The sequence below is a fragment of the Tamandua tetradactyla genome, chromosome 13, assembly GCF_023851605.1.
Source record: "Tamandua tetradactyla isolate mTamTet1 chromosome 13, mTamTet1.pri, whole genome shotgun sequence".
Taxonomy (NCBI): Eukaryota; Metazoa; Chordata; class Mammalia; order Pilosa; family Myrmecophagidae; genus Tamandua; species Tamandua tetradactyla.
Window position 1 is genome coordinate 54,474,663 of NC_135339.1, and position 16,439 is coordinate 54,491,101.

Genomic DNA, 16,439 nt, shown 5'->3' on the forward strand with positions numbered 1-16,439 from the left:
AACTACTGACCTCACAGAAATAAAGGAGGTAATAACAGGATACTATGAACAACTTTACGCTAATAAATACAACAATTTAGAGGAAATGGACGGGTTCCTGGAAAGACATGAACAACCAACTTTGACTCAAGAAGACATAGATGACCTCAACAAACCAATCACAAGTAAAGAAATTGAATTAGTCATTCAAAAGCTTCCTAAAAAGAAAAGTCCAGGACCAGATGGCTTCACATGTGAATTCTACCAAACGTTCCAGAAAGAATTAGTACCAATTCTCTTCAAACTCTTCAAAAAAATCGAAGTGGAGGGAAAACTACCTAATTCATTCTATGAAGCCAACATCACCCTCATACCAAAACCAGGCAAAGATATTACAAAAAAAGAAAACTACAGACCAATCTCTCTAATGAATACAGATGCAAAAATCCTCAATAAAATTCTAGCAAATCGTATCCAACAGCACATTAAAAGAATTATACATCATGACCAAGTAGGATTCATCCCAGGTATGCAAGGATGGTTCAACATAAGAAAATCAATTAATGTAATACACCATATCAACAAATCAAAGCAGAAAAATCACATGATCATCTCAATTGATGCAGAGAAGGCATTTGACAAGATTCAACATCCTTTCCTGTTGAAAACACTTCAAAAGATAGGAATACAAGGGAACTTCCTTAAAATGATAGAGGGAATATATGAAAAACCCACAGCTAATATCATCCTCAATGGGGAAAAATTGAAAACTTTCCCCCTAAGATCAGGAACAAGACAAGGATGTCCACTATCACCACTATTATTCAACATTGTGTTGGAGGTTCTAGCCAGAGCAATTAGACAAGAAAAAGAAATACAAGGCATCAAAATTGGAAAGGAAGAAGTAAAACTATCACTGTTTGCAGACGATATGATACTATACGTCGAAAACCCGGAAAAATCCACAACAAAACTACTAGAGCTAATAAATGAGTACAGCAAAGTAGCAGGTTACAAAAGATCAACATTCAAAAATCTGTAGCATTTCTATACACTAGTAATGAACAAGCTGAGGGGGAAATCAAGAAACGAATCCCATTTACAATTGCAACTAAAAGAATAAAATACCTAGGAATAAATTTAACTAAAGAGACAAAAAACCTATATAAAGAAAACTACAAAAAACTGCTAAAAGAAATCACAGAAGACCTAAATAGATGGAAGGGCATACCGTGTTCATGGATTGGAAGACTAAATATAGTTAAGATGTCAATCCTACCTAAATTGATTTACAGATTCAATGCAATACCAATCAAAATTCCAACAACTTATTTTTCAGAAATAGAAAAACCAATAAGCAAATTTATCTGGAAGGGCAGGGTGCCCCGAATTGCTAAAAACATCTTGAGGAAAAAAAACGAAGCTGGAGGTCTCGCGCTGCCTGACTTTAAGGCATATTATGAAGCCACAGTGGTCAAAACAGCATGGTATTGGCATAAAGATAGATATATCGACCAATGGAATCGAATAGAGTGCTCAGATATAGACCCTCTCATCTATGGACATTTGATCTTTGATAAGGCAGTCAAGCCAACTCACCTGGGACAGAGCAGTCTCTTCAATAAATGGTGCCTAGAGAACTGGATATCCATATGCAAAAGAATGAAAGAAGACCCATCTCTCACACCCTATACAAAAGTTAACTCAAAATGGATCAAAGATCTAAACATTAGGTCTAAGACCATAAAACAGTTAGAGGAAAATGTTGGGAGATATCTTATGGATCTTACAACTGGAGGCGGTTTTATGGACCTTACACCTAAAGCAAGAGCACTGAAGAAGGAAATAAATAAATGGGAACTCCTCAAAATTAAACACTTTTGTGCATCAAAGAACTTCATCAAGAAAGTAGAAAGACAGCCTTCACAATGGGAGACAATATTTGGAAATGATATATCAGATAAAGGTCTAGTATCCAGAATTTATAAAGAGATTGTTCATCTCAACAACAAAAAGACAGCCAACCCAATTACAAAATGGGAAAAAGACTTGAACAGACACCTCTCAGAAGAGGAAATACGGATGGCCAAGAGGCACATGAAGAGATGCTCAATGTCCCTGGCCATTAGAGAAATGCAAATCAAAACCACAATGAGATATCATCTCACACCCACCAGAATGGCCATTATCAACAAAACAGAAAATGACAAGTGCTGGAGAGGATGCGGAGAAAGACGCACACTTATCCACTGTTGGTGGGAATGTCAAATGGTGCAACCACTGTGGAAGGCAGTTTGGCGGTTCCTCAAAAAGCTGAATATAGAATTGCCATACGACCCAGCAATACCATTGCTAGGTATCTACTCAAAGGACTTAAGGGCAAAGACACAAACGGACATTTGCACACCAATGTTTATAGCAGCATTATTTACAATTGCAAAGAGATGGAAACAGCCAAAATCTCCATCAACAGAAGAGTGGCTAAACAAACTGTGGTATATACATACGATGGAATATTATGCAGCTTTAAGACAAGATAAACTTATGAACCATGTAACAACATGGATGGACCTAGAGAATATTATGCTGAGTGAATCCAGCCAAAAACTAAAGGACAAATACTGTATGGTCCCACTGATGTGAACGGACATTCGAGAATAAACTTGAAATATGTCATTGGTAACAGAGTTCAGCAGGAGTTAGAAACAGGGTAAGACAATGGGTAATTGAAGCTGAAGGGATACAGACTGTGCAACAGGACTAGATACAAAAACTCAAAAATGGACAGCACAATAATACCTAATTGTAAAGTAATCATGTTAAAACACTGAATGAAGCTGCATCTGAGCTATAGGTTTTTGTTTTGTTTTGTGTTGTTTTGTTTTGATTTTACTATTATTACTTTTATTTTTTTCTCTATATTAACATTCTATATCTTTTTCGGTTATGTTGCTAGTTCTTCTAAACCAATGCAAATGTACTAAGAAATGATGATCATGCATCTATGTGATGATGTTAAGAATTAATGATTGCATGTGTAGAATGGTATGATCTCTAAATGTTGGGTTAATTTCTTTTTTTCCGTTAATTAAAAAAAAAAGAGAAGGGATAATTGGAGATGAAGGGATACAGACTGTACAACGGGACTGGATATAAAAACTCAGAAATGGACAGCACAATACTACCCAATTGTAATGCAATTATGTTAAAACACTGAATGAAGCTGCATGTGAGGTATAGGTTTTTTGTTTTTGTTTTTTTTGTTTTTTTTCTTTCTATTATTGTTTTAATTCTTATTCTGTTGTCTTTTTATTTCTTTTTCTAAATCGATGCAAATGTACTAAGAAATGATGAATATGCAACTATGTGATGTTATTAAGAATTACTGATTGTACATGTAGATTGGAATGATTTCTAATTGTTTTGTTAATTCTTTTTTTAATTAATAAAAAAAAAAAAAAAAAAGTAAACATTAGAAGGAAACCTGCCTGCTGTCATTCCTTAGTGACCAATAAGCACATATACATAAATAGAAAGCAGGTAAAACTGCAAAAACAAACCCTGCAAATGTGCTTAAACTAAGAAGCACCTGTATGTCTAGTTTTTCTTCAGTTGTTTGTCTAGGTTAACCCCAGAAGACAGTCACATCTGAAAATAATAATTTACCTTTTTTCTAATATATGCATCCCTTGGAGATACTGCAAGTTTGGTTCCAGACCACCGTGATAAAGTGACTATTGCAATAAAGTGAGTCATACAAATTGTTTGGTTCCCCACTGAATATAAAAGTCATGTTTGCACTATACTGTAGTCTTATTAAGTGTGCATTAGCATTATGTCTAAAAATCAATGTATATATCTTAATTAAAAATACTTTATTGCTAAAAAATGCTAAACATCATCTAAGCCTTCAGCAAGTTGTAATCTTTTTGCTGCTAGAGGATTTTGCATTGATATGGATGGCTGCTGACTGATCAGGATGGTGGTTGCTGAAGGTTGGGGTGGTGGCAATTTTTAAAAACAAGACAACAGTGAAGCCTGCCGCATCCATTGTGTCTTCCTTTCATAAAAGATTTCTCTGTGGTATGCGATGCTTTTGATAGCATTTTACCCACAGTAGAACTTCTTTCAAAATTAGAGTTAATCCTCTCAAACCCTATTGCTGCTGTATCAACTAACTTTAAGTAATATTCTAAATCATATGATGTCATTTCAATAATGTTCATAGTATCTTCATCTGGATTAGATTTCATCCAAGAAACCACTTTTCTTGTTCATCCACAAAAAACAACTCCACATCCGTTAACGTTTTATCATGAGATTGCAGCAATTCAGTCTCTTGGGCTCCACTTCTAATTCTAGTTCTCTTGCTATTTCCACCACATCTGCAATTACTTCCTGCACTGAAGTCTTGAACCCCTCAAAGTCATCCCTGAGGGCTGGAATCAACTTTTTCCAAACTTCTGTTAATGTTAACTTTACCTCCTCCCATAAATCAAGAATGTTCTGAATGGCATCTAGAATGGCAAATCCTTTCCATAAGGTTTTCAAATGACTTTGCCCTGATCCATCAGAGGAATCACTATTTATGGCAGCTGTGGCCTTATGAAATGTATTTCTCAAATAATTTAAGACTTGAAAGTCAAAATTACTCAATTCACGGACTGCAGAATGGATGCTGTGTTAGCACACATGAAGATAACACTCATATACAATGAATATGAATATACATATATCATATACAAAAATCAACTCAAAATAATAGACCTAAACATAAGAAGCAGAACTATAAAATGCCTAGAAGAAAATTTGGGAAGCATCTCCAGGACCATGTTAATAAAAGTGTGGTATATGGGAACTCTGTATTTTATGCATGAATTTTCTGTAAATCTATAATTTCTCTAATAAAAAAAAAGTTAAAAAAAAAGAAATATCATTACATTGCTGGACTACATCTCCCCTGATCATGATGTACCCTGGTTTTAATGGATTTTCTTTACCTGTATTTTATTTAGGCATCTATATCCATAAGTAAGATTAGTGTAAAAGTTTCTTTATTTTTCTTTTAATCTTTTCTCTGACTTTCACAATAGTGTTATTTTCCTCATTTAAATGTTTTCCTATTCAATTATACCTTTAGCTCCACTCTACTGTATTTTGGGAGCCTTATGTTAATATGGCAAAGGGCAAATATTTGCAAAGAAGTCTACTGTATATATTATGATGATCTTGCTATTAAAAAAGTTATTTCATATGATGGAATACTACACAGCTTTAAGACAGAATACATGGATGGATCTTGAGGACATTACACTGAGTGAAATTAGCCAGAAATAAAAGGACAAATACTGTATGGTCCCACTGATATGAATTAACATTAATGAGCAAACTTGGAGAATTTCAGTTAAGAACACAAGTTCTCAGGAGATAGAAATAGGGTAGAGATTGGATAATTGGTGCTAAAGGAATACAGATTGCACAACAGGACTGGTTGTAAAAATTCAGAAATGGACAGCACAATACTACCATTATTGTAGCACAATAATATAAGTACATTGAATGGAGCTGAATGTGAGTGTTACAGGGGGAGAAGGGCTAGAGGCATGTATGAAACCAGAAGGAAATACAGAGGATAAAGACTGAGATGGTATAATTTAGGAATGCCTAGAGTGTACAATGATGATTAAATGTACAATTGGGTGGGTCACATCTCGATGAAAACAATAAAAAAGATACCACCCAGCAATACTGAATGAGGAATAAAGGACATGGCTTTTCTGGGGTACACAACAGATAATTGGCACAAGTAGCAAGAATAAATAATAATAAATCACATATATCAAGTAAAGTAGAGAAGCATGAATTTTTAAAGGAACTAGACACTTACAAATATACTTAAGAAATATTAAAATTATATTTTATTTTAACTGCAATTACTTGCCTATTCAATTATAACTCCCTTTATTTACACATAGAATAAATGAACTACTCTGTTTTTCTCTAAAGTATATTTAGATTTATTACGCAAGTAGCATTTTTGTTTTTTGATGCTTCTCTGGGTTTTGTTATTTTAATGGCTTGATTATGAAACAATTTTTATAGACTATAGGCATACCTCATATATTGTAGACTTGATTTCAGACCATTACAATAAAGCACATAAATTTTTTGATTTCCCAGTGCATATAAAAGTTATGTTTACACTACATGTCATCTATTAAGTGTGTGTATCAGTCAGCGTTTTCTAGAGAAACAGAACTAAATATTTGTAACTATGTGATTTATAAAGGTTTCTTACACAAATGGAGGAATAAGAGTCCAAAATCCGTAGGGCAGGCTGTGAAGTTGGCAGCTACAATGAAGGGTCTGGACGAACTCCACAGGTGAGGCTCAGTAGTTAAAGAAGCAGCTAGAAAGTCTCTCTTCTTCCTTAAATGTCTTCAGCTGCTTAGATTATCTCATTGTGGGAGACATGCCTTAGTTGGTTGCAGATGTAATCAGCCACAGATGCAATCAACTGACTGATGATTTAATACACCAGCTTTCCAGTTATCTACCAACCATGAAATATCCTTGCAGCAAGGTTAGGCCAATGATTGCCTGAGCAGACAACTGGGCATAATTACTTGGCTAAGTTAACACCAGAACCTAACCACCCCAGTGTGTAATAGTATTATGCCTAAAAAGAAACAATGTACATACCTTAATTAAAATGTGATACAGAGACACGAAGTGAGCACATACTCTTTTGGAAAAATGGCACCAAAAAGACTTGTTTGATGCAGGGTTGCCACACACCTCAATTTGCAAAAAGTGCAATATCTGTGAAGAACAATAAATTGAAATGCAATAAAATGAAGTATGCCTGTACTGATTTTTAGCTCCAAATAGAGAGTAAAATTCAGTAATATATCATACAAATGTTTTATTTTGGTTGAGTCTGATGAACTACAAAAGGTAGATGGGAATGCAAATAAAGACAAGGGGATTCTTTTCAACCTTCACACTTGGCTTTCTTGCAAGCTGGAAGAGAATCATCATCCCCTTCTGAAAGCCGAGGTTTCTTCACTGTGGAAATAATTCCAAAAGCAGTTTTTCTAGTTTCTATAAAACAAACAGGAAAACCATAGTGACTGAAGTTAAGATATGATTTTAAAACAGGTGGTTAACAAGAATCACCATATTACTTTCTTATAGCACCAGTAAATGATAAAATCATGATCAACTCTAATGGGTGATGCCATTTACTGTTATTACCATTTTTTCTAACATACAGAAAAATCAACATATTATTAACATCTAATTTATTCCTAAGGATTAATGAAGGATACTGCTGAGGAGGGAGGATCATGGGAAGATAGTAGAGTAGGAAGGTCCAGAAATCAGTCCTTCCACTATTAATCCAGCAGGACCTGTCTGAATCAACTATTTTGAGACTCTGGAATCTAGTAGAACACCATACAGCATCCAGAGAAGAGCAGGAAGAGTCTGGTAAATCATGGTAAATATCAGTGAATTGCACTCTCCAGGCAGCAGCTATCATCACCTACCCCCCAGTTTCATGGCTGGCAGCAATGATGTTCTCAAACCTGGCCCCTTATACAGCATGCTGGTGCCAGGGTAGGACATAAAAGCTCTAGGGCCTTTGGTATTCAGAGATAAGAACGAAGCTCACCAGGTCAGGATTAAGGTAATTCAGAATACAGGGGTAAGGAAGGCATTGCCTGTATCTTAGAACTTTACCTACACTTTGAGACCAACAGAAGAAAGGTTTATTTTGTCTAGAAGCTAAATTTCCTATAGCACATAATCTAACTTAACCTGTCTGGACAGATCATTTAAACAATCCAAACACTGGGAGCCCAGAATAAGAATGAGATCCTTTAAACTTGTATAGCTTAATGTAATGCCTGGATATACCCTAGAGTATATTAAGCAGATAATTAAAAAGTATTGGCCAAGTCCCTTGAGGGATGGGAGAAAATATATGGAACTATTAAACTTTACCACTGGGAAAACCCCTGATACTATGTCAAACACTAGAGAACCCAAATCAATAGGACAAGCCCTTGATCTTGAGGCTTGCTCTTGTGAACCTTATGTATGTAGCAGAGAAGCTTAGCCCACCTATAGGAATGTCTAAGAGTTACTTCCAGAGGACCTCTTTTGTTGCTCAGATGTGGCCTCTCTCTCTCTAAGCTGAACAATGGAAGTGCTCCCTGCTACATGGGACATGATATCCAGGGGTCAAAGTCTCCCTGGGAGCATGAGAGATGACTCCCAGGGATAAGACTGACCCTGGCACTGTGGGATCAACAATGTCATCCTGACCAAAAGAGGGAAAGGAAGTATAACACATAAGGTATCATGGCAGAGAGAGTTCAAATTCAAGAGGCTAGTCTGGAGGTCACTCTTATGCTGTTAGACATTACTACCAATCATAGCTTGCCAACCCCCAACCAAAACCATTTCTGCCAATCCTGAAGAACACCTAGGGTATTATATAAGATTCTATAAAAGTTCCATGTATAGGGTAACTTACCAGAAACCTACAACCTCTAGATGGGTCCCTGGACTTGATAAGTCCTAAAATGCAGAGGGACCACCCTCTCCACAACATCAACTAGTTCTCACTCTTTATCCCAAATTGTCAACAGCCCCTACCAACATGAAAAAGTTAGAATGGGCATAGCCCAAATATTTCTAAAGAGTGGGAGAAAGATCAAAGATGATGGTGGAGTTATAAAGAGAAGGCAGAGTTTAACAAATGTGTACAACTGTTGAATCATTACACTGATATTTCTTTTAGTTTCCAGTATCTTAGAGCAGGTAGAAGTAAAAACCTAAAGTTGTGGAACTGTAACTCATACCAAACTCTGAAATTTGTTCTACAACTAATTGTTGTGATATGATTTGAAATTTATTGCTTCTTTGTATATATGTTATTTTTGACAAAAAAGAAAAAAAAGGCTGATTGTGATGATAAATGTACAGGTATATGATGACATTGTGAACCACTGATTGTATACTTTGGATGATTACATGGTATGTGAATATATAATAAGTATCAATAAAAATAAATAATTAAAAAGAAGAAAGAGCTAAAATCAGAGACCTAACTGCATACCTGGAGAAATGAGAAAAAGAATGACAAAGTAATCCCAAATCAAGCAGAAGGAAAGAAATATCAAATATTACAGCAGAAATAATTGAAATAGAGAATAAAGAAACAATAGAGAATATTAAGAAAACCAAAAGTTGGTTCTTTGAGAAGATCAATAAAACTGGGAAATACTTAGCAAGACTGACAAAGAAAAAACAAACAAAAGATGCAAATATATAAGATTAGAAATGAGAATGGGGACATAACTAGCCTACAGAAATGAAAAGAATTTTAAGAGGATACTATGAACAACTTTATGCAACAAATGAGATGGACTAATTCCTAGAAACACACAAAGTACCTACACTGACGTAGGAAGAAACAGAAGATCTCAACAGACCAGTAAAGTAACAAGATTGAACAGTAATAAAACACCCCCCAGCAAAGAAAAGCTCAGGACAAGATGGCTTCATGGGGAATTTTACCATATATTTGTAAATGAACAATACAAAGAGGAAATCCTCTATGTATAGTTCATTACTAGTGTATAGAAACACTACCAATTTTTCTTGTTGATCTTGTACTCTATCACTTTTGGTAAGTTCAATTATTAGCTCCAGTAGTAAAAAATAGTAATAGCAAATATTAAATAGTAGTAACAAAGAATTCTAGTGGAATTTCAGGATTTTCTGCAACTAGGATCATGGCATCTGTCCATAGGGAAGTTTCTCAGAAGGTTAAGTTTGGAATTAACTTATGAGTTAGCAATTCCACTTGCAGCTATATACCCCAAAGAACCAAAAGAAGGCATTTGAACATATATTTGCACACTGATTTCATAGTGGCATTATTCACAACTCCAAAAAGATGGAAGCAATTAAGTGTCCATAAACTGATGAACAGATTAGCAAAATGTGTTATTTTACACAAAATGGAATATTATGCAGCTGTAAAAATGAATGAAGTTCTTATACATGTAATAACATGAATGAATCTTGAAGACAGCATGGTGATTGAAATAAGTCAGATACAAAAGGCCAAATATTAAATGACCTCATTGAAATGAAATAATTAGAATAACAAATTCATAGATTCAGTAACTAGAATATAGGTTACCATAAACTAGAGTGGAAGTAGGAAATACAGAGTTAATGCTTAAATTATACAGATTTAAATTATATTTGGGATGATGGAAAAATTTGGCAATGGATGGTGCTGATGATAGCACAATATCACAAACCTAATTAACAGCACTGAAATATAGATTTGAACGTGAAAATTTTAGGTTGCATATATGCTACTAGAATAAAAAATCAAAACAAACACACACATAGGACTGTATGACACAGTGAACCCTATTGTGAGCAATGGACGATAGTAGAAATATAAAAATGTTCTTTCATACAAGGCCTTGTGATTCTGTACAGCTTAATGTAATACCAGGATACATCTCATTCTGTGGTGGGCTGATAATTAAAAAGTATTGGTAAAAAAAAGTATTGGTAGAGTCCCTTGAGGGTCCAACAGGGCGGATGGAAAAATATATATATATGAAACTATTAAACTTTCCCATCCAGGAAACCCTGGATACCCTCCCAACCATTGGGGCCTCCTATGAAAATAGGCCAAACCTTTGCATTTGAGGCTTGCCCTTATGAAGCTTATGTACGTAGGGGACAAGATAAGACTACCCAAATGAGGCCTAAGAGTTGCTTCCAGGAAACCTCTTTTGTTTCTCAGATGTGGCCTCCCTCTCTCTCTAAGCCCAACTCTTCAAGGAAAATCATTACCTGTTAGGTGGGATATGACATTCAGGGATGTAAATCTCCTTGACAACCTGGGGAGTGACTTCCAGGGATTAGCCTGGCCCTGGCATTGTAGGACTGACAATGCCTTCCAAACCAAAAGGGGGAAACGAAATGTGATAAAATAAGGCATCAGTGGCCAAGAGAGATCAAATAGAGTCAACAGACTATTCTAGAGGCTTTTCTTATGCAGGCTTCAGTTAGACAGTGCTAATTGCCATGGTTTGTTAAGCCCCAAACAACATCATTCCTGTTGACTCTTAAGAACACCTAGGGCTTGAACTGAGACTCTATAAAGGTTTTATGCATTATGTTTGCTTTCCTGGAATCTATAATTCCTGGAGGGTTCCTAGGTCAGATAAATCCTGAAACCCACAGGGACCAGCCCTTCCAAGATTATCAATTGATTATATCCCCCTATCCTTTAGTGTCGACACCCCCCTCTCAATATGAAAAAGTCAGAATGGCCATTGCTTAAAGATCCTTATAGATTGGAAGAGGGATCAGAGGAGGATGTATAACAGAGAAAATAGGATTTAACAAATGAGTATGACTACTGAATCACTATATTAATATTCCTTCTAGCCTCTAGAGCAGCTAGAAGGAAAAATATGAGATGGCGGAACGGTAACCCATAACAAACTGAAATCTGTTCTGTAACTACTAGTTGCTTTGAAAATTATTGCTTTTTTCTTTCTTTGCTTGTGTATATGTTATATTTTACAATAAAAAGGTTAAAAATGTTCTTTTATAAATTGTAACAAATGCCCCACACTAATGCAAAGTATTAACAGGGTGGTATATGGGAATTCTGTATTTAATGAATGACTTTGCTATAAACCTACAACTAGTCTAATAAAAAACTTAAAAACAAACAAACAACTATGGGGCAAGATTATCTCTAATGACCCAGAACCCAAGTCAAACAGTTTGGTGCAGCAGATGTTTCATGTATGGCAGAAAGGCAGATGAATCAAGAAGGCAAGTACAAGAGTTAATTTATTGCTCTCATAGTGGTGTATGCTTACATTATCTTTCAGCACATATCATATTCGTCTCTCTCACCAGATCACTCACCTCTGAAGAATCAATCGCATTGTACTGCCAATACCCAGTAGTTTTTGGTAAGCAACTGATATTCAATAAGTACTTACTAAATGAATTCAAACATGTTTATTGTTCCTTATCCACTGTGATAATGGACTAAGAAAAAGTAATTATTAGATGTTTGCATCGTGTTGGCAGCAAAGTTCAATTTAAATTTAGCAAACTCGAAAACCTACCAATGGTCCAGGCAGTGTCATAGAGAAGGTATAAAGATGCCTAAACACCTTCTATAACCCACTGGGATAAGTGCATAAAGGGCAACTGTCACAGGAATGGAGGCCCCCACAAGAATTAACTCTGCTTGGATGAATCAAGGAAGGTTTAATAAAAACAGTGACGTAGGAATAGTAAAGAAGGAAAAAAATGGTAAAGAAAATATTCCTTTGCAAAAGCATGAAGAGCGAAGCTAGAAGATCCTAGTATGTTTAGTGGATAACATGGCTGATATGAAAGAGAAGTGTGAAAATAGGGGGAGATGAGGCTGGAAGCACTGCTTGTGAAGGGCCAAGAGCATTATGAAGAGATTCAAACTTTATCCTTAGGAAATGGGAAGGGACTAGAGAGGAGACAGATTTATTAGCTACAAAGGAGGTAGATTCCAAAGAACCTGATGAACAGAAAATAGGTTAAGAATTATTTATTTCAAGTAATAAAAGTAAAGTCAATTCTAAAGAAGTAGGCATTATCTTCCCATTTATCAGGATCACTTTACCAAGTGTCCTGAATCTTTTCCCGTTATTTAAAGGCACTTTAACTTATAAGAGGGACAAAACTGTTATTAAGGTTCCTAAAATGCCAACATAATCAGAAAACTTCAAAATAAATGGAAATTGCCAATGATTTTCATTCTACCAAATAAAAAATGTTAAAGATATTTATTCATATCATAATGACTCAGTCTAAAAATCATTTGAATGAATAAAAAATAGAAAAGTTAATTTGTGAAATAAACTGTGAAAGTTTTTTAATAAACCAAAATGCAAAATTAACTTAGTTCCAAATTAATTTAGTACCATTTCAGAAATGTTCTATTTTAATCACATGAACATTTACTTCTTAATCTAAGATGACAGATTACAGACTGAAAAAACAAAGACTTTTATAATTATCAGATAAAGTAAAACTCTTTTAGTATAAATAAGTATTTTTTAAATTTATTTTTTATAATAAAATTTAATTTGCATAAGGCTTTACAAAGTGATTTCACATAGTATTTTATTTAATCATCCAGTCCAGGAAATTCTACAACTACCCCTAAAGGAATTATTTAAGCATACATTACTTTGTTCATGCAGAGTTTATGCAGGTGTCCCCAACAGGTCCATCTTGGTCCAATGACTGACTGAGGACACTGACTTTATCTATTGTAGGCTGAAGTCTCTGATTTGGAACCTCTTTCCTCTGCCTCTTCCCTAAAATCTCTTCAGAACTACTATTCACTGGTTTTTGGAACCCTACAGAACCCATTCGATTCTGATCCCCTGTGGTAAGTTTTCCATTGTTGAAAGGAGATACTTTATGTCCCAAGTCTTCTTTTTCCAGGTATCCATTCCTATATTGCTTTCTTAAGGTTTTCAGACCCTTTAAGAAACTGTCAGCTGTCTTCTAGGAGTGCCACAGTTCACTGTTGTCCTTAGATGTAGTGCTCAAAAATTGGGACTTCACCATGACAGAGTATAATAATGAGACTTTCAATCCCTTTGCCTCAAGAATCCTTTATTTCTTCTAATGTAACCTAAGACTAAACTGCTATTGCTTTCTCACACTGATCCCAAGGTTAACTAAAATTAAGGTAAGTGTATAATTTAGCATTTAAATTGAGACCATTTTGAGTGCATAAAAGTGTTAATAATATTACGGGGACAACAGGCATAAAGTAGGACTGTCCTGGGTATACTGCTTAAAACCCACAAATGTTTTTTCTAAAGTTTAGTTTCTCTAAAAACCTGCTCTATATATCCTGTTTTGAGTTTTTAAAGTCAAATACAGAAATTTATATTTTTCCCTACCACATTTTTTTAAAATTTTCCTATTCTTGTTTTAATCTACTTTGAAGACTGAATGACTCCTTATATTCATTTAAAATAGATAAAAATAGTGGCAGATCTATCAAAGTATGAACAAACCATTCCCCAATTTCAATAAACAATTGAAAACGATCACAATTGACTTGGTCACTCCCAGAGCTTATTTGATGGGGTCTAGGCTACATAATACAATAACCTCAAACTAAAAATGTTGAAACAAAAAGAAAAATTATCTAATTTATGCTAAGTCAATACAGTAAACAGTTTTCCCAAATGGAAATCATATCATTAAAACCCACACAAGCCTTCACAAGCCTAGCAATTTATCTGCCAAATAATATGTGCAGCAACCAATTTTGAAGTTTAACATACATCTGAGTGATTATCAACTAAACTGCATCTTGACCACTAACACTAGTTATAACAATTACAAAGATAATGAAAACTAAACAGTAGATGAAGTGGGTAAGCTTTTTGTTTGTTTGCTTTAATAAAATTTTATTTTCCAAAGCCTTGGCATTATCAAAATGTCTAGTTCAATTTTTGTCACCTGATGAATAAGAAATTCACTGGGTTCCAGTAGTGGAATTAAGGTCAAGAGGTAAATACATGTGAATAAAATGTATGGTCTGCACATCCTTATAAATGTAAAACAGAAAAAAATGATAAAAGGATAGCAATGAGTTATAGTAGGTGCAAAAGGTTAGTCTGTGTTTGTCATGTTTTAAAAAGGTATTTACTGTTTTCCTGCTCCCCTTCCCCCCATTAATAGCTTAATATATATTTTCAACATTTCAGTTATCTCAGACAGTGATTTTCAACAAAGAAAGCATAGCCCTCTGGAGAGGAGGAAGATTAGAAATCTATCAATTTGGGCAGGGGCACACATGAACAGCCTGAAAGAACACAATCAGTACTTGTTTTTGTGATACAAACTATGTTCACTCCAAAAACAGAACTCAAAGCCTAAAATGCGGGGTGAAAAAGTATTGAGGGAAACAGTTAAAAGACGTTGAGAAAAGATGACTCAAAAGGATCCCTGCAGGACAGCATAATAAAAGTAAATGTGGCTCAATTGTATGATAAAAAAATGACTTGTTCTGATCTGAACATTAGGTGTTTTTATTGGAAGACATCACTTACCTCCATGGAGAAGCGCTGCTCTGCAGTTGGTGGATACTGTAGCCTTGGCATCACTTTCAGATAGCCCGAACAGCAACCCTCTGACGGGACCATTAAAGATTTCAATTCAGCCAAGATACGAGACTAGCAGAAACATAACTGAAAATGCCACCCTACTGGTCACAATGTGACGACACTGGGACAGAGACTTTACTTCTACAACAGTTCTTGGTACAATATACATCTGAAACTCATATAATTAAATTTTTATAAGATAGAGCTCTTTGTTATCCGTTATCTATCTCATCGTTAATCTAAACAAAACAAAAGGACAAAGCACTCTAATATCTGATGCAACTGTTCTGAAGCTATTCATAAGTAAACTTTACAGAATAATATTGAAAAAAAAAATTTGTTAAACTGTAATACCTCTTCAAACTTCAAATTTACTAAAAAAATTTCAACAACTTCTTAACTTAGAAAAGGATACAAGTTTGCCACGTCATATGGCCCTCTTATTTCTAAAGGCTAAAATAAAAGGAACAGAAAATAGATATGAGAGAAGTTATTCATAACACTTCAGTGACTTCACTTGCAGTAAACTGACAGGATACTTACATACCCAAAAATAAGGAAACGAACTGTATAAATTTAAGTCATTATAATTTTGATGGGGTTCTTAAGTTTTTGGAAACATAAAAGAATCCTGAAAATCATTTTGCTAACAGCGTAAAATGAATTTTACTTACATAAATAAAATTTGAAATCCAAAAGGAACAGGGATAGATTACATGGAGCAAATATATAGGTAAAAATGAAAACAGGCAAAAAAATTCACTACATTGTTATTTTAATTTCTGCCCTCAAAATTTTTCAAAATTTTATAACTTGAAAAGCAAAAACAAGCACTTAATGTTAGACTTACCTTTTCTGCAGCACTAGATACAATTACATTCTACAAAACAGAAAGAGATCAATATTAATCTTTGATAAATATGAAAAAAATTAAAAAGTCTTCTAATACAAATAACCAGTAATTTCATTTTAACATCTATGGCTCAAATACCAACTTCTTTTAAAGAGAAGGCAAACAGAGTGAAAGAATGAAAGACCACATGTCAAACTGAAGGGCAAACTTTAGTAAGAAATTAGAATAGGGTTTCTCAACAAATCTTAGAAAAGGTGAATTAGTTTTTAACAAACCTACATGACAAAGTCCTATAACTTTAATTCAACACACTGACAAAAGACAATTTTTATCTACACTATTCCTATCACAGGAAGTAAACTGCAAAT

General features: G+C 34.6%; 1 protein-coding gene across 1 annotated transcript in view; it reads right to left on the minus strand.

Annotated features, from left to right (window-relative positions):
* Nucleotides 1–3,462: 3,462 nt before the first annotated feature.
* Nucleotides 3,463–16,439, minus strand: part of RPP30 (ribonuclease P/MRP subunit p30) — a 46,010-nt gene continuing 33,033 nt past the window's right edge. Inside the window, exons 8-12 of the mRNA XM_077125478.1 lie at nucleotides 16,069–16,098; nucleotides 15,634–15,671; nucleotides 15,165–15,244; nucleotides 6,979–7,083; nucleotides 3,463–6,801 (exon numbers count right to left, since the gene is read on the minus strand). Of these exons, the coding sequence (XP_076981593.1) occupies nucleotides 6,779–6,801; nucleotides 6,979–7,083; nucleotides 15,165–15,244; nucleotides 15,634–15,671; nucleotides 16,069–16,098 (276 nt within the window). The 3' untranslated portion in view covers nucleotides 3,463–6,778. The remainder of the gene's footprint in view (nucleotides 6,802–6,978; nucleotides 7,084–15,164; nucleotides 15,245–15,633; nucleotides 15,672–16,068; nucleotides 16,099–16,439) is intronic.